Source organism: Urocitellus parryii, chromosome 6 (genome assembly GCF_045843805.1).
Source record: "Urocitellus parryii isolate mUroPar1 chromosome 6, mUroPar1.hap1, whole genome shotgun sequence".
Lineage (NCBI taxonomy): Eukaryota > Metazoa > Chordata > Mammalia > Rodentia > Sciuridae > Urocitellus > Urocitellus parryii.
Window position 1 is genome coordinate 102,044,831 of NC_135536.1, and position 22,844 is coordinate 102,067,674.

At 32.8% G+C, this 22,844-nt stretch overlaps 1 protein-coding gene across 3 annotated transcripts in view; it reads right to left on the reverse strand.

Annotated features, from left to right (window-relative positions):
• The window catches only part of Znf280d (zinc finger protein 280D), a 122,265-nt gene that overhangs the window by 42,521 nt on the left and 56,900 nt on the right, over positions 1-22,844 (reverse strand). For all 3 annotated transcript variants that reach the window (XM_026384801.2, XM_026384800.2, XM_026384802.2), the window contains 7 exons: positions 20,245-20,468; positions 16,490-16,647; positions 15,758-15,858; positions 14,687-14,833; positions 9,074-9,208; positions 6,928-7,235; positions 6,641-6,781 (listed from right to left, as the gene is read on the reverse strand). In XM_026384801.2, the coding sequence (XP_026240586.2) occupies positions 6,641-6,781; positions 6,928-7,235; positions 9,074-9,208; positions 14,687-14,833; positions 15,758-15,858; positions 16,490-16,647; positions 20,245-20,468 (1,214 nt within the window). The remainder of the gene's footprint in view (positions 1-6,640; positions 6,782-6,927; positions 7,236-9,073; positions 9,209-14,686; positions 14,834-15,757; positions 15,859-16,489; positions 16,648-20,244; positions 20,469-22,844) is intronic.

The window sequence follows — 22,844 nt, forward strand, 5'->3', positions numbered from 1 at the left end:
GAGTTCCCTATCTTTGAAAAAAAAAAAAAGCATTTATACTGCCTCTTTGACTCATCTGTACTTACTACATAACTTCTACAACTACAATTTTGTGTAATGTAAGAATGGAAAAGTGAATCACAACTCACAAATAAAAAGGAGGAAAAAGCTACCTTTCTTCCCTATTTCCACAAAGTTGATAGCAATACAGAAATACACCTAAGAAAACAGAAAAGGCTAAGACTTTTATTCAATACAGTAAAAATACAGTGTTAAGATGTAGGTTTAAAAAATCTGCTACCCAACTGCATGACTATAATTACCAAAAGCTCATTGAATTGTTCTTCATAAATAGGTAAATTTTATTAGGTATAAATTATACCTCAAAGAAATTGAGGACAAAATCCCTTTTTGACCATATTTTCCTTAATAATCTTGATTCCATGTAAGAAACAACTTGACTTTCTGAGAAACACAAAAGGAATGACTTCCTTAACATCCAACAATATTGATGGTATACCTACTATTTAAGACACTAAATTGTAGAATGATGATATAATAACTAGAGTGGTAAGTTGCCTGCCCTAGAATTCATGGTTGAGTGAAAGAGAAGAAGATGGTCTGACACAGAATAAATGCTAATAAATAAATGTGGAATAAATATATATTCATAAATTAATGCAAGATAAAAAATCAACAGTGACACAGAACTCTGTGTACAGGAACAAATCATTACAACAGCTTTCTTTTTACTTGGAAACATTTAAAATCATCCTTCAAAGCCTAAGAGAAATGTCATTTATAGAAAGTCTTCTCTACTTCTTATTTAAAGAATTTATTCTTACCTTCTCTGTGCTCTCATAGTTATCTGCTTATCACATTAACCTAGGTAAACATATTTCTCCTACTAATTAGCAAAAATTAACAGTAAGGACTTGACCCCCAATACTACCTGCCTATCACACTTTCTAGAAAACTGTTACAGTTTCATAAGCCTCCCAAAGCTCGTGTGTGAGACAATGCAAGAAAGTTTAGAGATGACTCAATTAGGTTATGAGAGCCTTAACATAATCAGTGCATTGATCCCAGATAGGGATTAACTGGGTGGTAACTGTAGGCAGGTAGGGTGTGACTGGAGGTGCGTCTTTGGATATATATTTTGTGATCATGAAAGTGCTCTGCCTCTCCTTCCTGATGCCATGTCCCCAGTTGCTTTCCTCCACCATATGCTTCCTCCATGATATTCTGCCTCATCTCAGGCCCAGGCCCATGGAGTCAACCATCTACAGACGGAGACCTCTAAAACTATGAGCTCCAAAATAAACTTTTCCTTCTCTAATTGTTCTTGTCAGGTCTTTTGACTAAAACACAAACTGTACCTTCCTAGTATGTAATAATCAGTATTTGTGAAAATGAATCTGGGTGGTATAAATACTATTTTTTTTAATTGTTGGTTGTTCAAAACATTACATAGTTCTTAATACATCATATTTCACAGTTTGATTCAAGTGGGTTATGAGCTCCCAATTTTACCCCGTATACAAATTGCTGTATCACATCAGTTACCCTTCCATTGATTGACATATTGCCTTTCTAGTGTCTGATGTATTCTGCTGTCTGTCCTATTCTCTACTATCCCCCCTCCCCTCCCCTCCCCTCCCCTTTTCTCTCTCTACCCCTTCTACTGTAAATCATTTCTTCCATTTGTATTATCTTGTCTTACCCCTCCTTTCCTCTTATATGTCATTTTGTATAACCCTGAGGATCGCCTTCCATTTCCATGCGATTTCCCTTCTCACTCCCTTTCCCTCCCCCCATCTCATCCCTGTTTAATGTAAATCTTCTTCTCAGGCTCTTCGTCCCTACCCTGTCCTTGTTTACTCCCCTTATATCAAAGGAGTCATTTGGTATTTGTTTTTTTAAAGATTGACTAGCTTCACTTAGCATAATCTGCTCTAATGCCATCCATTTCCCTCCAAATTCTATGATTTTGTCATTTTTTAATGCAGAGTAATACTCCATTGTGTATAAATGCCACATTTTTTTTTATCCATTCATCTATTGAAGGGCATCTAGGCTGATTCCACAATCTTGCTATTGTGAATTGTGCTGCTATGAACATCGATGTAGCAGTGTCCCTGTAGCATGCTCTTATTAGGTCTTTAGGGAATAGACCGAGAAGGGGAATAGCTGGGTCAAATGGTGGTTCCATTCCCAGCTTTCCAAGAAATCTCCATACTGCTTTCCAAATTGGCTGCACCAATTTGCAGTCCCACCAGCAATGAACAAGTGTACCCTTTTCCCCACATCCTCGCCAGCACTTATTGTTGTTTGACTTCCTAATGGCTGCCAATCTTACTGGAGTGAGATGGTATCTTAGGGTAGTTTTGATTTGCATTTCTCTGACTGCTAGAGATGGTGAGCATTTTTTCATGTACTTATTGATTGATTGTATGTCCTCCTCTGAGAAGTGTCTGTTCAGGTCCTTGGCCCATTTATTGATTGGGTTATTTGTTATCTTATTGTCTAATTTTTTGAGTTCTTTGTATATTCTGGTTATTAGGGCTCTATATGAAGTGTGTGGAGTAAAGATTTGTTCCCAGGATGTAGGCTCCCTGTTTATCTCTCTTATTGTTTCTTTTGCTGAGAAAAAACTTTTTAGTTTGAGTAAGTCCCATTTGTTGATTCTAGTTGTTAACTCTTGCGCTATGGGTGTCCTATTGAGGAATTTGGAGCCCGATCCCACAGTATGTAGATCATAACCAACTTTTTCTTCTATCAGATGCCGTGTCTCTGATTTAATATCAAGCTCCTTGATCCATTTTGAGTTAACTTTTGTGCATGGCGAGAGATAGGTATAAATACTATTAAAAAGAGATATTAGTAATGTCCATTAACTTAATTCTCTTACATGTAGAAGAAAAAGTTGTCTCATATATCTTTTTGAGGAATAACAGTAATATTATATAGTAGTTAATTTTCACTTTCTCAGGTAATTTCTATTACCACTTACAAGCTATTAGCAAAGTACAATAATTTAAATAACTGACCCCAATAATACTATTTAAAAAATAATTTACAATTATGAAGTTAATGATCTGTTTCCTTCAAAGAATCTGACTTTAAAGATGTTCCAACAGCTTCAAGATTTTATAATCTCTTCTTTGAAATTATGTTTGGGGCCTCTTCTAATTATAAATAATGACTATCATTTATAGTTTATAATGTGGTAAGTGATATGATAAATACAAAGATCACTTCTGAAGGAGATTCTACATACACAAATAAAATGAAAGGCAGATCAGATGAATGGTACACAATTCAAAAGAATTGACCAGACACTTGAAAGATGAACTGGGAGGGAAGGACAGGGTATCATGGGGACTAATAAAGAATAAGAAAAAAACTACTATATAAAATAAGAATGGGAAGAAAAATACTTTAGAAAAGATTAGCCAACTTATGAGGATCAGAGTCTCTCTTTATAGAAGAGACTGGGCAGGTATGAGATCAGAAAGAAAAAGCCTACTTGAAAGGCTACAGAGTTGGTATGGTACAGGGTAAGAACTGAATGTATACATCTTTTGGAGAAATGAAGCTTCCCTTCATAAAAACCTCAAGCCTAGATCAAGTATCTGCAGTAAGTAGAAATAAGGGTGTGCTACTCAGTGAAAAGGCAAAGGGAAACGACGGTATCAATGAAGGAAAAACAAAACAAAAAAAAAGGAGAAAGGAGCTAACAATGAATAAGGAGTATGTGTGATGACAATGAAATGTAGGTTTGGGTGGTTTGGAAAAGGGTAAGAAGAATGTCTTGAGCCAATTGCAAATGGTTGGAGATAGAATGGATTTGGAAGTTCTTCAGGACAGGAAGGAAACCTATGATAAATGGGAGAAGGAAGGCCAGAATGAACCTTAGTTTAAGAAACACAAAATACTTTCCAATTTGATCCTTTAGAAATTAAGGGAAAAATAAAAGACACCCTTAGGTAGCTTTGTGTTTTGAACACAGGCAATGAAATAGAGGTGTTACCTAAAAAGAAGAAAAATGGTATTAACGGCTTAATAGAGACTAAAGAGAAACGTTTCAAAAGTGAGTGGCAACGTTAAAAATAAAGTTACGGAGAAAAGATGATGGGGCCTGGTTTAGAGCAATAGCAGTATCAGATACTGCAGTGGTTGGGAGGCAGTCTCAGGAAGCCATGATGCACAGTGAATCAAAAGAACTTCTTGAGTTTCAGAAACTTGGGACAGTAAATTATTTCTAGCTGGAGCTGAACATTCACACAAAATGGTGCCCTGAAAGAGATGGAACTTAAAAAGTTAGGATGGTAGTAATGTGAATCTGAGACAGATAATAATATTTGGCGCTTTTTTTGTTGTTGTTGTTCTATTGAGATGCCAGTAGGTCTAGGGTAAAAGCATCTACAAAATAATTAGAAACACAGATTTGGATCTCAGAAAAACAAAAGATTGAAATTCTAAGATTTCAAATTGAAAGCTGAAAGTGCAAGTGCTAAAATTACTAAGAAAGGGACTATAAACAGTTGGAGACAGGCAATGAAATAGAGGTGTTACCTAAAAAGAAGAAAAATGGTATTAACGGCTTAATAGAGACTAAAGAGAAACGTTTCAAAAGTGAGTGGCAACAACGTTAAAAATAAAGTTACGGAGTAAAGAATGAAAAAAGAGGAAAAGTGTGGTGATAAGTACATGACACAATAATCTTTAAAGGGGCAGTGTTAGTTGATAGGTAGGGATGATACTCAAAAGGGTAAAGAAATGAGTTACAATTAAGCTGGCAACAAACATTTTGAAAAATGTTGATGGAAAAAGGCAGACAAGAAATAAAGAAAATACACAGGAAGGACATAGCTCCCTCATCCTAAAATTAAAGAAACAAAACCCTGAAAGTGTTTATAAGCAGAAGAAGTCCAATAGTGAGATAGGGATGAAGATACAAGTTAACTGAATAAGGTTATGATGAATTGAAGGAGATAAGAGATAGAATTGGCTATGGAGAAATGGGACAAGCTTAATTTCTGAGATTAATATTTGGATGAAGAAAAATATTTGGAGTTGAAAAGAGCTAGCTTTTAGGAAAAATGAAAAAGATGACCTTCAATCGAGCAATTAATAAGTTGGGTTAACAACTAAAAGATGAAAATAAAATCTTTAGGGTACTGAAAAAGGATTAAACAAACACTGTAGGTAAAAATAAGGAGGTCTTTAAAAAGAAAAATAAAGAAATATGTCTTAATCAAAGTTAAAGATTATAAAGTCAGAATGAATAAATAAACTCTTGTATTTTAGAATTGGGTATATAAAAAGATGGAAAGGGGAAGAGCCTGAAATCTTAAACTGGCTTTTATGCGAGGTGAGCATGAATAAAAATGTAGAGGACAAAGAAAAGAACAGGATTCGAAAGAGAGGACCACGATGACTATAAAGTTAGATGAATGCTGCTAGACTGGCAAAAAGAGTCAAAACTCTGAACATTATGGAGTAATAAGAATTCAGAAGGAATGAAGAGTATATAGGATGAGACTAAAAATGAAGAGGACCCAAAACTTAAAAGCTGATGTGAAGTGCTGGCACTAAAGAAGCCAAGACACCAGGAGGTAGGCCAATCATCAAGGCAGAAAAACAGAGAGAAGGGCTAAAGTTGCCATGAAAGGTAGGAGAATTCTGGAAAAGCAGTATCTGATAATGATAAGAAAGTAAAACAGAGGTTATGTCATGATCTCCAAGAAACTCAGTTATACATTAATTCTAATGTTTATTTAAATGGAACAAACTCACTAAGAATAAGCAGTATATCACATTTATAATGGAAGAACTATTTTTAAAGATAAAAATCCATCCTGATAGAATAAAATATTCTCCTATTAAAGAAATACAAATGAAAGTAATGTGGGTTCTGAAGGGGTTTCTTAGCATAGTGTAAATGAAGGTACTCAAACAACATAAATTAAATGAATTAACGAAAAAAAATTCCAACAGTGGCATCATAACCAGAATAGTCTCTCGTTTTGACTGAACAAATGTATGTATAGATGGCCTGACAAGATGAATGGACCATAGAAAGAAAACCAGATTCAATGAAGTTCCTAACATCACTGAAAATCCTCCAATAATGTTAGCTATTAATTAAAAAGCTACAGCTACTAGTGAAATAAAAGGTTAATAGTTTCAACTATCAAATTTAGGTACCGATACTCCTCTATGAGCAGAAGCAGTAATCACTGGATTTCATCACAAAACTACAGCTTCTCAAAAAGTGACTAATTTGAAGAAGATATTCCTAATGAGGACATTTATTTGTATGCTAAATAAGCTTAAAACACTTAAAGTTTTATTTGAAAATCACCATTTCTAAATACCTATAGGGAAAAATAAAAAACAGAATAATTATTTCCCCAATAAACCTATCCTAATTTTATTAGTTTAATTAACCGTTCTTACAATTTAAGACCAGTAATTACTTGAGTTACTATGTTGGAAAATAACATCAGATAGTATCTTAGAAGTTCCTTACTGCTAGGTCCTTTTGGCTCTTTGAGGAGAAAAACTAGTTTCTAATAGGGATAACTTTGCTTCAAAACAAAAACTTCCTGTACTATAATTTTAGTTGTCAATTTACAGGTTTAACTCTTCTTACCTCATCATATGATTTACATAGGCTTTACTACAGCTAGTATTGTATCTGCAAAAGCTACAGTGGACATATGTAGGAAAATGGTTTGCAAAATCTTTTATTTCAGAACAGCACTCAATGCACTTGTGAATGCCCCGACGACACCTTATGGAGACACAAAGAAAATGGTATAAATATATCTTAAAACAAAAGTAATAAGTAAGAGTCATATTACTATTCTAATTAACTAAACTATAATGTTTTTATACTTAAATTTAAATTGGTATTGTATATTAGGAATAAAACATCACCTTAAGTTCCTCAATGCAGTATTAACTTTGATTTTTTTATTGCTATTAGCCAATGTGCTTTGTTTCTTTTGCAAATTAGAGATTTTTGATTTGTATTTAGATTTACTTCCATTAGGCTTATTTCCATTAGGTTTACTTGCATTGGATTTGGTTGTATTAGGTTTACTTGTATTCGATTTTGTGGGATTTTTAGCAGTTATATTTTTAGTCCTTGGAGGTGAGAGCTGAAGGGTAGAAGTGCTTGCATTAATGGAAGGTGTAGGTGAAGATCCTGACTGAAGAGGTCCAACTGAAGCTCGAATAGTAACCTACAAGAATGCAGAATATATTTACTTCAAAAAAAAAATCACTATATTACTATTAAAATATCACTGTACAAAAAACATTAAACATCAAGTATTTTGAAAGAGTACACATAAACTACAATTGTATTTAGTCTTATTTACTCCAAATGTTCAAAACAATTAAAGTTAAATTTGATATTTATTCACTTAATGTAAAATCAGTTATGTGTAAACACAGTTATTAATGAGTAATTAGGAGTTAATAAAAATTATATGACTATCAAAAGAGCACATGCCAAAGCTATTTTTATGCTGTGACATAATTTTTTAAAAATTCATATATAGGTCTAAGTTTCACAAAGCTTGAAAAATAACTCTAGAAAGGCCTACTGATATCACCCTTTCATAACTACAAAACAAACAGATCTATAGTAAATGTGACCTCTCCTTTGCGGGGGCTCATTACCCTGGATTTATGCTTATAAAATGTTATAAGAAAGAGTTAAGTCAACTTTTTGCACTGTGTGAAGAATTTAATATTGAGACTTCTCTTAAAGGGAAAGAACACAAAATTTATCATTTAGTGTTCAAAATAGAAAATATTCAATCATATCTGTTACTTGACAATGGAAAGGTCAATTGCCTACCAACATTCTCATTGATCACTTGACTATACTCTCCTCATGCATGTGAGAAACAGACTATGATGAAGTCCTATGAAACATGTGCTTGGGTATTATACAAAAGCACTAGGTCAGGAATCAAAAGAACTGAGGTTGAATCTCGCATTATGCCTTCCAAGCCATGTAATCTTGAGTAAATAAGATATCCTCTTTAAACTTCTTCATATCTAAAATACAGGGCACTATTTGCCTTTTCTACTCACTGAATGATTGTATGGATTAAATAATACAATGTATGAAAAGTACACTGAAAGCCTCAATCTAAGATGTCATAACAACATTTAGTATCATTATCATTAATATTATTATTATTATTAAGGGGAAAAATGAGAGAGGACTGCACTGCTTACATTAGTGTTCTGCATGTCTAGTTCCAGCATGAAATGAATGGTTTGCAGGGAAGAATGCTGGATAGCTTCTCTTGCTCTAAGTCTTCAGAGCATGGCTTTATATTATTTTATTTAATTCAAGTACCAGACATACCCACATTCAAAGGTAAGTACCCAAAGCCAAATATAAATGTTTTGGGGGTTATTTCACTTTGGATTATCCATGCCTCTGTTTCCCTCCACTGGAGCAAATATTCAAGAGCTGACTGTATGTAAAGAAGTTAGAGAAAACAGATGTATATAAGGCAAAAAGGGAAAAGCAAATTACAATCATCAGTATGCAGTCAGACATGTGTTTGCTCACTTAAAATACAATGCTGTCCAGCAGCAGTACTTGCTTCTCTGAGAGTAGACTAAATGATAACAATTTCAACAAACATCTGAGAACCTATGGCATTCAAGGCACTATGCCAGACACTGGGGATACAAAGATAAATAAAATAAGATTCCTGATATCAAGCCTCTTAGAGTTTAGCTGCTAAAACTGAAATATACATTGCCAATGGAATAGTTCAAAAATAGCCTATATAATATTGAAACAACCCCCTGACCCAAGGAACAGTTAAACTAGGTGCACCTTTAATGAAGGAATGCCATTTCAACATAGTACCCGCCACTGAACTCAAAACAATGGGTAAAGCTTTCCTTTCTAAGCATAAAAACAATGAAATCTAAAATTAGTCAATAAAAATCTGAAGTCATTTTTAAAAAGTCATATTTAATAGATAAAACGAGGTTAGAGCTAATTTTTATTATACAAAATGTTAAAATATAACATATTTGAACTCACTTTTGTTCCAGGAGGCAATCCTTCTAGTTGTTTAGGTTTTATAAATGTTCGATGATGCTGTGTCTTATGATCCATTTTCTCCTTGCATGTCAAAAACTGCAGTCTGCATTTTGTACAACGATGTATTCCTTTTTTCTATTAAGAAACAGAAAAAAGGAAAAATAACTTTTATAACCACAAAAATCTGTGTCCTGGAACTACTCTGAGTTAATTTTAATGAAAGATTACTATTTCTTGTCATAAATAGTACCAAAATATAATTTCATTTTTTAAAACTTATATTACTATCAAATGTATTTGTTACTATATAGAGTCAAACATAAAAGTTCTATTAACAGGATCAAATAGAAGTTATACCAAATGTATGAAAGCTTTTAATTATAAACTTAAATTATTTAAAAACATGATACTATGAAAATGAGCTAAAACATGTTTTAATTTTAGAAAATGTCAAAATTATTTTAAAATTTTGCTATTTTCAATCATTTGACAAGTTGGTAAAGTAAATTACACTCTCTAAACTCAAGTAAATCTAACTAGACATTTCAAAGGTTAAGTTACAAAAATGGTTATATAAAGCAATGCTGTCCAATAAAACTTTCTGCAATAACGAAATGCTCTAGAGCTTTGCTGCTCAACATGGTAATTACTAGCCATATAATGGTTACTGAGCACTTGAAATGTGGCAAATGAAAGTGAGGAGCTAAATTTTTTAAATTTTATTTAATTAATTTACACAGGTAATTGTGGCCAGTGACTACTACACTGGACAACATAGATACGGAGGCATAAAATATAATTGATCACAACCTATGTTCCAGTTGAAAACTCCCCGAGTTCCTCCTAATATCCTGGTCCTATCACATTCTACAGATGGGAAATAGAACCCAAGAGAAATCTAAGTCCCTCTCCCATAGCTAGATAATAACAATACTAGACTCCTGATCCAGTGTTCTTCCTACTGAAATCTTTACACATATATTCTCAATAATATAAAAATATATTTCATATACACATGCTTATGTATATAGAAATTTAGAATAACACATGCAAAATATCTTCTTCAAAGCTATATCTCTGCCAGACACATCACTATTTCCCTTTAAATACAAGCAACTCTTCATAAAATTTAAGGTAATACTTCTCTGAGGTAATGTACAGAGAAGTATCTAGCAAAGTTACTAGCACACAGCAAACATTTCATTAAAAAAGAAAAAAAGCCAGACATAGAAATATAAATATCACATGTTCAGCTGGGTGTAATGCTTTTTCTGTATTCCCAGAATTTGGGAGGTTAAGGCAAGAGGATTTCAAGTTTGAGACCAGCCTCAGCTACTTAGCAAGACCCTGCCTGTCTCAAAAAATGAAAAGGGCTGGGGATATAGCTCAGTGGTGAAGTATACTTGGGTTCAATTCCCAGTACCCTCCCCCCCCCCCGGCAAAAATCAGATGTTCTCCCTCATACATTTAAGATAAAAAAGTTGATCTCACAGAAGTATATAAAGTGGTCACTAGAGGCTAGGAAAGGTGCAGGGATAGGGATGAGGGAGATCAGATACTGGAAAACAAAACACTTTGATAGGAAGAATAAGTTCTAGTGTCCAACAGCATGGCAGGGTGACTATGTTTATAATAACTTATATATTATTATTGAAGAGCTAGAAGAGAGTTATGTGAATGTTCTCAACACAAATGATAAATGTTTGAGGGAAATGCTAATTACCTTAATTTGAACTTATACATTATTGTAAACATGTATTGAATTATAACTCTATTTCCAACAAATATGTACAATTGTTACATGTCAATTAAAATTTAAAAAAACAGAAAATAGTTCTTACAATGTCCAAAGCAATATGTAAGAACAACATGTTAGAATAATTTTAGCTGTATCTTAAGACTAGCAGTGTGGTGCACTATCTTATATCATAGATATAAGCAACTTAACACAAATTCACTTATAAAGTATTCAAAGAAGAGGAGGAAAAAAGAGAAAAACTTGGCCAAGAAACAGATAGCAGAACAGGACAGAACAAAAGTTCACTAGAATTCATTTCCCAGAACTCTTTACTAGAATCACTTACTAGGTTACCTCATCCAGCTTCATGATTTTAAATACCACCTACCCAAATACTTATTTGGCAACATTACTTGACATCTTATATGCTTCTCAAATCAACATGGACAAAACTAAACTCTAGGTTTCCTATATCCCTCTCCTACCATCCTAAATCTGTTCCTTGCTCAGTTTTCTCCATAGCTTAGAATATTAAAACTCCATTCTTATAAATGCTGAAGTCAAAAAACTCAGTGTCCCCTCCTGCCCCATCTCTCTCTCTCTCTCTTTCTCTCTCTATTTAACACATTAATAAAACCTGCCAACTTCACTTTCAAGACTACTGATAACATTCCTATCTGTCATTACCTCCAACCACTGCTACCATACTGGGGCAAGTCACCCAGACTATGGTTTAAATAAAACAAACAAACAAACAAACTTCTATCTTCCTTTCATGTCTTTTTCTGCCCTGTGATCTATTCTCTCCATGGTTGTTGGTAATTCTTGAAATATGCCAGGTCTCTCACTTAAAACCTTCCAGGAGCTTTCCAAAGTCCTGACTCTGGGTCCACACAAATTGGCCTGTGTTCTATTGCTACAACCTTATCTCCTACAATTCATCCTTCTGTTAGTTAACTCTGCTCCAGCTTCAATGGCCTCCTTGCCAATCTTATTAGTAACTCTGGTTTATACTCACTTCATTGCCTACATAATGTTACCTCTCCCACATGGCTTACTTCTTAATTTCCTTTGAAGAGGCCCTTTAATGCCCATGCTGTATATAAAAGAGCAAACCCTCCTCCCCAGTGCTTGGCACTCCTTATTTTCCACATTTATTTCCTACCCACAATACTTATCACCAGCATATACAAACACACATTCACAACAAACTTATTATCTTTCTCCATTACAGTACCAATTCCTAAATCACACTGCTATGTAATACCTAAAACAGTTCCTGACACACAGTAAGGCATCCTAAATAAATATTTGTTGGATGAATAAATAGTGAAGAAGAAAGCAGGAGACTAATGCAGAAAAATATATGAGCGGCAGGTATAATTTAACTGGTTCAAAATGACTGCTACTTCATTCAATGCCCATTTATCCAAAATGCTGAGACAGAAAACATCAATCTATAATTCCCTAAGGTGGACTCAAGTCTTACACATCTCTCATGTTATGTACATATGCATTTTAATGTGCTAAGGGTGATGAAAATACAGTATCACATTTTTTAATAACAATGTTCAATCAAAGATATAATGATCTATTCAGAGTATAGAAAAATAACTGTACTGAATTTTTTGAGAGTCTTGAGGGATTTAAGGGTAATTCTTACTATATGTAATTTCTACCTTTAGATCTAATGCCAATGTAAAATCCAACTCCGTGACAGCAGTAAAAACTAGTGCTCTAAAGTCATGTTCTGTCTTTGCCTTTTATGAGACAATGCAACATTAGGCAAGTTACTTTCACTAAAATCATTTCCTCATTTATAAAACATATATAGGTTGTGAGGATTAAGTACCCTGATACTATATGGTGATTACTATATGTTAACTGCTTATTGTTTTATCTAATAAGCTTACTTAATATATCAGAAATTCTTAAATTATATCATAAAAGTCATATAAACTGGGTTGTTTGCTCTAGAATTACTCAAGACATAACAATATATTCTTTTAAAGAAACAATTACAAGTGAGGTCTTCAACATAATGAGACACAGAATCAACAATTTTTATTGCCTGATATTATACTGTCATCTGTTAAAAGTTTCCCAGTCTTTCATAAATAAGTATACAAATTATACAAATTATAAATACACTGGAGGATGCCTGATGATCCTTCTTTCTTACTAATAGATTGTCCTACCTTTACTGCTGGCTATCTACTTCCCAGGCACACAAACCAAACAAAAATTTTAAAAGTTAGGAACCCAAGGCAAGTCAAGATGGCTCCAGGCATGAAGGTTTGATTTTAAATAACATAGCCTAGGGCTGGTAACACAACTTAGTAGCACATGCTCAGCATGTGCAAAGTCCTGCATTCAATGCCCTACACCACAAAAAAATAAATAGAATACATTGTACACCCCACACACTGGCTCCACACATCTTATCATTATTTTCATGTCTATAACTCAATGTAGAGTTTAGTAAAGCATCTGGGGAAAGTTTCATTAAAAAGCCTCAAAATAAAATAGTTTATACCTTACTCTCCCTTTTAAAATTAAAGGCTAAAGATGAAATACATAGTACCAAGGACAATGTTTCCCAAACTCTTTATCAAGGAATGTTAATAGGTATGTTCAAATAAAGTGTTCAGTGGTCAAATAAGTTTGGGAAATGATACATACTATATCTTTTGCTTGGAGATTTACAATGTCCATTAGCATATTAAAAGCTCTGAGAAGTCCTGTTTTAAAAAACAGACAAACAAAACTGTTTAATTTTTTAAATCCAGGCATTTACCAAATTTATTTACCAGTGACAATTCTGGGAGAACCCCTATTAACACCTGTTGGAATACTGTTGGGGGACCATCAAATAAAAGATCTTCCCAGAACTTCTCAAGGATGGGTGGTATCCCAGTCACAACACCGGCGATCCCAAATTCATTTGGAAATGCTACTTTTATCATCTTTCTCAATTAAAAATTACTACCTTTCATGATTATCTATCAAGCATTTCATAGCAAGGTGAGTACCAATGGTGAATAAATTAGTGTGCCAGTTTAATCAATAATACGGAAATGCTTAATGAGTTGGAAAAACCTGATTATATGATCAGGTGCAATAAATCCATTAGGTTCTGATTTTGACAAAAACACTGTTGTATCAACATTTTTAGCACAAATAGGGATAATTTAATTGCTTCAGAAAAAAAACAACAATAAGCATAACATCAGAATTCTAAGCACTAATGCTGAGTTCCAAAAATTACATAGCAGAACTGGCAGAAGTAATCCAGGAAAGAAGTTAGGATCTAAACACAGTTCTCTGGCAGAATTCATACATCAACCCATCAACAGCTTCTTTTGCCTTGTAGCTGTGAAGGATGAACCTGGGTCAATGACAACACATTTTCTTATAATAACAGAGCTTTAGAAAGTGGAAATAAAGTTTGAAAAGGAATAGGAAAACAAGGTTATGTGTCCTCAATCTTTTTTTTCTCAGTTCAAAGTAATATTCCCCCCCACCCTGCTTCTTGAAAACTCCTTCAAAATCATTCCCAGATCTACTCTTAGGACCTAACTATCTGCCACTTGCTTATTTCACTCACCTTCTCTTTTTTCTTTTCCCCTCAATCCTTGGTTGCCTATTTCTAGTCATCTTTCACAACTTTCATTATTTATAGTCTACACCATCACTGGAAAGGAGGTAAGGAAAGAACTGGAAATTTCACAAATAATTCAACATAAATTATAAATTTAATTGGGTTTTTTGGAACAACTCTGCTTCCTTTGCAGAATAAAACTAATCAGTGTTTCAAGACTTAACCTGTTTTCTCACTAAGATAATATGAACAAACAGGAATTAGAAAATCTCACCTGATGTTTCATATAATGATGCATATAGGGTGTTGCAATTTTAATAACTTTGAGGCAAAAAGGACACAGCAAGTTCTTAGTGTTTTCATGGGATGTTCTAAAATGAGTTTCCACATCAGAAAATGATGATGATCTATAATTGCAAACCTAGAAATAGAAAGAAGGTTTTGTTTGATTCAAAAATTTATAACTGATGTGCAATTACAAAGCAAATTATGGATCATTTGTTTAGAAGAACACTGTGTACTACTACTCTTGCTGATGCCTATACACCCAAAAATTCCACTAACAGAAGCACCAAAAAAAACCCAGAAATTATCTTTCAAAATTAAAGAAGTCTTCTCAAAACATAACTAGGTTGTGTGCTTTTTAGCAGATCCTTGACTGAAATTTTCAAGTTTTGGCACCTCCTGTCCTATAAAGTGCTTTTTCTGCTACAAAAACAGCACTCTTCTTTAGACTGTAAATGGACTCCACACTATGGTAGTGGCAACTAATCTTTTACTTTTTTGTCTTCCTATTCCTTCAAATTCTGGAAAAATACTGGTCACAAAACATTTGCTAGGGTTCTTTATAACTAACAGCATTTCAAATTTCCCTTGTATACACCTACATTCTTCCCTGTATGGTAAGACATGTCCATCTGTATGTCTAGCTGGGCTCTTCTTTGACTACCACAGATGTAAGCAAGCAACAGTCTGTGGGCCAAATGCAGCTCACTGCCTACCCCTCATATAATGAATGAGTTATGCCTTCCACTAATAAATTATTTATAAGAGGGACTTTAATTTTGGTAACCAATTTACCTAAATGATTAAAGAATAAAACACTGATATATTTTATGACACATGAAAGTTTTATGGAATCAAATTTCAATGTCTATATATAAAATCTTATTGGAACATGCCCTTGTACTATGGCAGAGTTGCTTGTTTCCAACAATGACAGTAAACCATCAAAACCTGAAATACTTCCTGAAAAAAATGTATTGACCTCTGGTTTAATGGGCTTAAATCTTGTAGTTACAACAAACACACCACTTAAAAGAACACAATAAAAATGTGTATGTACCTGGCAGATATATGGCATTTCACCGGGTTTATGATTATCCTTCATATGTTGTAAAAGAACATGTTCTGTTTCAAATGATAATTCACAGATTTTACAAATGGCTAAAAGTGAGAGAAGGGAAAAGGTATTACATTTTAAGATATAAAAAATTATTTTACAAATTTATATAAATAGTGGTAGTAGCAGCAGCAGCAGCAGCAGAAGTGATCAATCATATAGTTTGTTAACTGGTTGCCAAGCACATTCCTAAACACTTCACCTAAATTAACTCACCAGATTCCTATAACAGCATATGAGGAAGGCATTTCTATTATCCTCATTTTTCAAGAGTTCATGTCTCAATTCTTATAGCTATAACAAAAGGAGGATCTGGTATTTAAACTCAAGCTACTTAGCTTCAAAAACTGATTTTAACTACAACCGTAGTTAAAGTTTAAATGAAGAACACTGATTTCACATTTGATATATATGATTTGAGGCTTCTGAATCCCCAACATGAAATGCCCAGATTATGCCAAGGCAATTACTATAATGAATTACTTGCCAGAGGGACTTTAATTTTAGTAACAAATTTTATTTCAAAATTTCTAAAAGTTAAAACTTAATTTTTCCATTTTTCCCCCAAATTCCAGGGTCTATTTCTTATTTTTCTTACAGAGTTACTCAGGTTTTCTCAGAGTTTCTATCTTCAAATTCAATAATATTCAACATTTAAATGAAACTGTAACTTACTAGAAAATTCATGGGGCGTATGTGTACTTTCAATGTGACACTGTAGCTGAAATGGTGTGGGAAACTGACGGTAGCAGTGCTGGCAGGTGGTGTGGTTTTCCCAGCTTTCACTGCTCTGCTTCTCAAGTTCCAAATGATGTTTCATGTGGTTCATAAACCTATAAATGATTGTCAACAGGTGCAAAAATTCAGATTTAAAAACAAAATCTCACCAATAAGTCTCTGAGTCTTAATCTTAAAAAATACCAAGTATTACTAAAAATCCAAAATGTCTTAAAAGTCCTCTAGAAAAGGGTATATTTTAAATATTGCCTTTTCTATGTGGCTCAGTAAATTTTTTTCAAATTTATTTCAAAAAAATCATTACTGTAATATCACTCATTTTCTAACTCAATCATTACTTCAGATTATTTTTAAAAATTTAAGGTAAAAGAGCAGGCTTGTTTTCTATACCTTAAATACTATTTTTAGTTTAAAATAAAACACTGAAAGAAAGGAAACCCTACCACCAAAACCAGCTAGAGTCATGAGAGAAATCTTTTAAGACTGTGAAGACATATAATAGATTTCAGCTGCTTAAAAGACAAATTACTGGTATTTTTACTTGTGTCTTGGTTTCTAAATGCATGTAATAGCAATTTTAATGCCTACAATTACAAGAACTTTTTTTTTAAAAAAATGATACTGGCTTACTGTTAGCACATACTGTTCATTTTAACTTGCAGACTGTGCCCTTTGTAAGAAAGGTCCATTTTTCAGTTTTACATTCTGCTATTTCAGCTTCCCTAAAAGGCTCCTTATGAAAAGGAACTATGACCTTCAACAGCAGAGAGTGTAGTATAAATGAGAATACTTATTTAGAAGAGCTTACTGAAGCTTTTTGCTGAATTTGAAAATAAAAGTTATTCAATCAAAACAACAATTTTTGGACTGATCAGCTATTTACAATTACTCATTTTGAAGCCCTAAATGAAATAATCTTGCAACTATTAACATTGATGATAATGTCATCAATCTGGATAACAATCATCAAGAAGGTTATAACATATATCTCTTTTTTTACACCTCTACCACACTACTCTTTACAGCAAGTTATGCTACACCTTAAAATATCTTTCTTCTTTTTTTTAACACAAGCTCTACAACACCTACGAAAAAAATCCTAGTCTTGGTTAAGTATTTACATATGCAAAGCCAATATCTTTTAGCTCAAAATCATAAGCACTTAAGTATATTTATATAAAGAATCCTTTAATCAGTCATTTTTCTCAACTATTAAAAAAGCCCAATCTGGAGTTCATATTTTTCAAATGAACAGATGGAAATGGGAGAAACAAAAAGGGCAAACTTCTTGGAATCATGTTCACAGAATGAAATATACCTGTTTTCTTTTTTTTTTATTTTATTTTATTTTATTTTTTTATTGGTTGTTCAAAACATTACAAAGCTCTTGACATATGTTTCATACATTAGATTCAAGTTGGTTATGAAATATACCTGTTTTCATTGATAAGCTGCCACAGTCCGGCTGCAGCAAAATAACCGGGGGGTGACGAGCAGCTTGTGTTGATTGATACAGCAGGAGTGGGAGCTGTTTATTATAGGACAGGAGGGGTATATGTACATTCCACACAGCTTATCTTAATTAACATAAACTAGATACAGAAGTCAACCAATAAGGAATCTCCACACTTAATGGCTAGCTGGCGTTACTTCACAAACCACTCCCTCTGGCAAAATGCCAGGCGCCATCCTGACTTGTTTACAGACTCTAACAATAAGTAAGGGGTAAAATACTAATATCACAGTATGATAATAACAGAACAGAGTAGAAATCTTGAGCTGTATGTTTCTTACCATCCTTGAAAAATAATTTGCCTTCCCAGCTTTACTGGAAAAATTCAAAACAATGTTACATAATACACTTAATTTTGGTCATGAGGTACTTTACTTTAAGGTTACATTTATCAGATAACCAATATATTTCAAATGCTTAATCACTGGATGTTATCAAACGGAGTATGCTGAAAATTTCTAAATATTCTGATAATATAGACCTATGTCTCCTGAAATAATTCCTGAAAAAAGGAATTTCCCATTTTCATGTGTCATATTTAATTTGAAGAAGGAGCTTAAATCAGTGAATCACACTTCCATGCGTATCACTGCATCTATTTTTTTAAATATTTATTTTTTAGTTGTAGTTGGACACAATACATTTTATTTATTTATTTATTTTTATGTGGTGCTGAGGACAGAACCCAGAGCTAGGCAAGCGCTCTACCGCTGACCCACAACCCCAGCCCTCATTGCATCTATTAACATGATTTCTGACATATTTTACTATTAAAATGGTAAAAATATGTAAATAGGTGGTAGAGTTCTATTACAGTACTGTTTCAGTGTTATATGTCAAAGCACAACTTCCCCTTTGTTAAAGAATGGGGACCACTAGCTCTTGATGGCAGTTAACAGTGTCACAAAGGAGGTAAAGCAATGAGAAAATTCATATGATAGAAGTTACGGGAAAGAACTTGGAAAAACTAGGAGGTACTACCATAAAGCAACCATTAATGATTATTAAAGGAGCATATCATAGAAGACAAGAAAACAAATAAATGCTGGGCCTAGACGTGAAAGTACGTGCTTAAAAATGCTATAGGTGATAGTTATAAAGAGTAAATGGAATATACACATATATATGTATGTTTGTACACACAAACACACACATATCTTGTCTAAGTACACTGATATCTGCAACTTACTTTGAAATTAAGACTTAAATTTTTGATGAGTATTTGAAAATTTGTATAATGAAATGGTACAAAATAACCTTATATACTATAAATATCATGCCATATAATTAATGAAAAATATCATTCAATATATCTTGTTATTTTGTTCTTGTTACTCACATAAGATATCTTTATAGTATGTCATGTAATGCAAAAATTCCAAAGTAAGTTTCTAAAATTTAAAACATTTGTGTACACCTCTTCAAAATTTCATTGTGAATGAAATCTCTAATTGTTAAAGGTGTCAAATTTTAAAATTAAAGCAGACACATCTCCTAGAAATGGTATATCTTTAAAACACATCGCTTTTGGCGGGGCTTGGTGGCACATGCCTATAATCCCAGGGGCTTGGGAGGCTGAGGCAGGAGGATCTCGAGTTCAGAGCTAGTCTCAGCAAAAGCGAGGTGTTAAGCAACTCAGTGAGACACTATCTCTAAATAAAATACAAAATAGGGCTGAGGATGTGGCTCAGTGGTTGAGTGTCCCTGAATTCAATCCCCAGTAACCCCATCCCCCAAAATAGATCACTTTTCCCACTAGGTAAATGTTCTTAATATGAATTGAAAGCTTTGAGCATTAAGATAAGCATAGAGAAGTTCAAAACTGGACACTTTTGAAATGCTTCCTCCTATAACTGAAGAAAAATAAAATGTAAACTACCTAAAAGATTCACTGCTAAAACAAAATGAACTTAATTTTTTTCTTTTAAGTTAAAATAAACTTTGCACATCTTAAGAAATGTGAAAGAAATACAAATAAGTAGATCCTGGTATCAAATTCTAAAATACAAGAAATGACAAAAGCTTTTCAACCACAAACAAAAAGTTTGCCTTTGTCTATAGTAGAAAGTATTAAAATTGTTTATCTAGAATAGCATAGGAAAATGTAACCTAAAGATACAACATTTATATTTGTAGCATTTCAATTTTCAAATAGAAATAAAAATAAGTATTTACATACCTAATATTATTTTTTAGAATTTTCAAGCAACTGAAGCATTTAAAGGTTGTGTGAGTCTTCTGTTCTTCCTGGGCATCTCCTTCATGTTTTCCATAATAAAAGTCATTAACTAACATGATCAATTTTCCTTTCTCTGAATCAATAGTCTTATTTGTATTTGCTGTATTTGAAAATTCTGTTTTAGCCAGTCCCAAAAAGTTATTTATCATGTCTGGACAACAATACTGAAAGAGAAAAAAATTAGAAGCCTTATTTAAAAAAAAAAAAAAAAGCAAAAAAATTATTCTGTGGTTACAAGTAAGGCCAGGCTACGTAAAACTCTGCTTGGTAATACATCTGGAAAAATAGTCACCAAAAATTTGTGGTGCACATACATATTCTAAAAAACTCAAATGACAAACACTTATTGCCTTAATAAACAAAAAAATTTTTTTCAAAAAGAAATGAAAACCCTTAAACAGGACTTGGCTATAGATTTAATAACCATTCCTTAATAACCATGCAATTTATCTGTTCAGGTGTAACTATTTAATAATAATTTGTTGCTTGGTCCAAAATTATTCATTTCACATCTATTTCGAGAGTACAGAAAGAAATATTTCATATGCCTTGATGTATATTTTTAATTATCAAGTAACACAAAAAATTTTGTAAAACCTGAATGGAACTAGACTTTGACACAACTAACCTGCCATTTCTTAGACTCAAGGTACTAGAAAAGGTATGGAACGCAAAGATATATAAAACTACCTTCTTAAAAAAAAAAAAGAAGAAGAAAAGAAAAGAAAAAAATCCACTTTTTTACATTAAGCATAAAAGAAAAGTGTTTTTACATCTTAAAATCCAGAATGCTAAATATCTGAAGAGGAAACTTACCTCTTCATGAGTAAAATCACAATGTCACATAAACTGATTTTAATATGGAATTTGTTCATATGTGAGCTTTTCTTTTTCAACAAGATAGAACTAATTCATTTATTGCACATAACATTCAGTTGTATAGTTTTTACTTAAAGGGCAAGCTCAGGAAGATGTGTATTATAATATTTGTTAAAATGCTAATTCCTGGGCCTCACTTCAGAACAACTAAGCTACAATGTCCAGAGATAGGGCCTAGAAATTAATATTTTATTTATTTATTTATTTATTTATTTATTTATTTTGGGTAGTTGTAGATGGACAGCATGCCTTTATTTTACGTTTATTTTTGTGTGGTGCTAAGGATTGAACCAAGTGCCTCATACATGCTATGCAAGAGATCTGCCACTGAGCTAGAGCCCCAGCCCTAGAAGTCATATTTTTTAACAAGCGGTAATTCTTTTACAACTTAAATGTTTTCTATATGTGTTAAACTGGCATCAACATAAGAAAATTTTAAACTCTCAATACACCTATTTCATTTCTAAGATAACAACATCCACTTCTACCACATGTGAAATGTTAGACAACTGGTGGAACATTCTGTATTACAAGGGACAGTGGGCCTTTCTGGTCCAAGACAGACCTATAACATTTCTTTCAAGGTTGCATTTTACTTATTTTGTTTTACTTATCAATTTATAAATCTGAAAAGGAAAACACACACACACACACACACACACACACAAAATCTAAAATAGATACAAAGAAAAAAATACTAAGTAAAATGGGCCACAAATAAGTGGTATAACTAACCTATGTTAAGGAGTTGAGGTTTCTCCCATATGCAAAATTAGGACAAATAGATTAATTCTCTAATACAACATGAATCTCTGTAGTCTTCCATTCAGAATAAATTATAATTGAAATAGAAATACAACGTAAAGAGGGAGGTAAGAAAGGTTTTGCTATTTATGTTCCTAGATTCTTCTTGCGATATCACATAATATCTGAGAGCTCAAATTTAGGAAATTCAGACTATTTCTAAGGAGTTTTACAAGACTAAGATCCTTCTTTTAAAAAAATGCTACTTTTTATTTTAAGGATAAATGAAGAAAAACATGGTAGGGAATAAAACAACTAGCATTATTAGAAAAATTACTCAAAATGTGTATCTTCTTACTACTACTAATATGTATCACTGGCACCATTTTGACAAACAAAACTCCTCACTTATTTGCAGGCTTCCTTGGAGGAAGATCTCAAACAATAATGAGAAGTTATAATGCACAAAAATAAATAATAGAGAAAAGTCTTCCTAATAAGAAATGCAGATTATCTTGTGTCCCAAACACAAGATCTGGCTTTTAGTAGAAGTTATTCTGAGTCATATTTAGCACCTGAATATTTTCTGAAATCTACAAAATAGTTTATGATAGAGTATGTTGCAAGGTTTATATTCTCCAGAAATGTCGAATTTGAAATTAAAGTTGACCTAGAGTAATAAATTACAATATATATAACATATAATCAATTACTTGCTGTTCTTTTTTTTCTTTTACAGAAAAGATAGGATCAGATTTTTAAAAATTAACATACAAATCTTGTTCACAGTAACTTTAAAATTTTTTTTAAAATTGTAGTTGGAAACTATACCTTTATTTTATTTATTTTTATATTTTATTTATTTTTATGTGGTGCTGAGGATCGAACCCAGCGCTTCACACGTGCTAGGTGAGTGC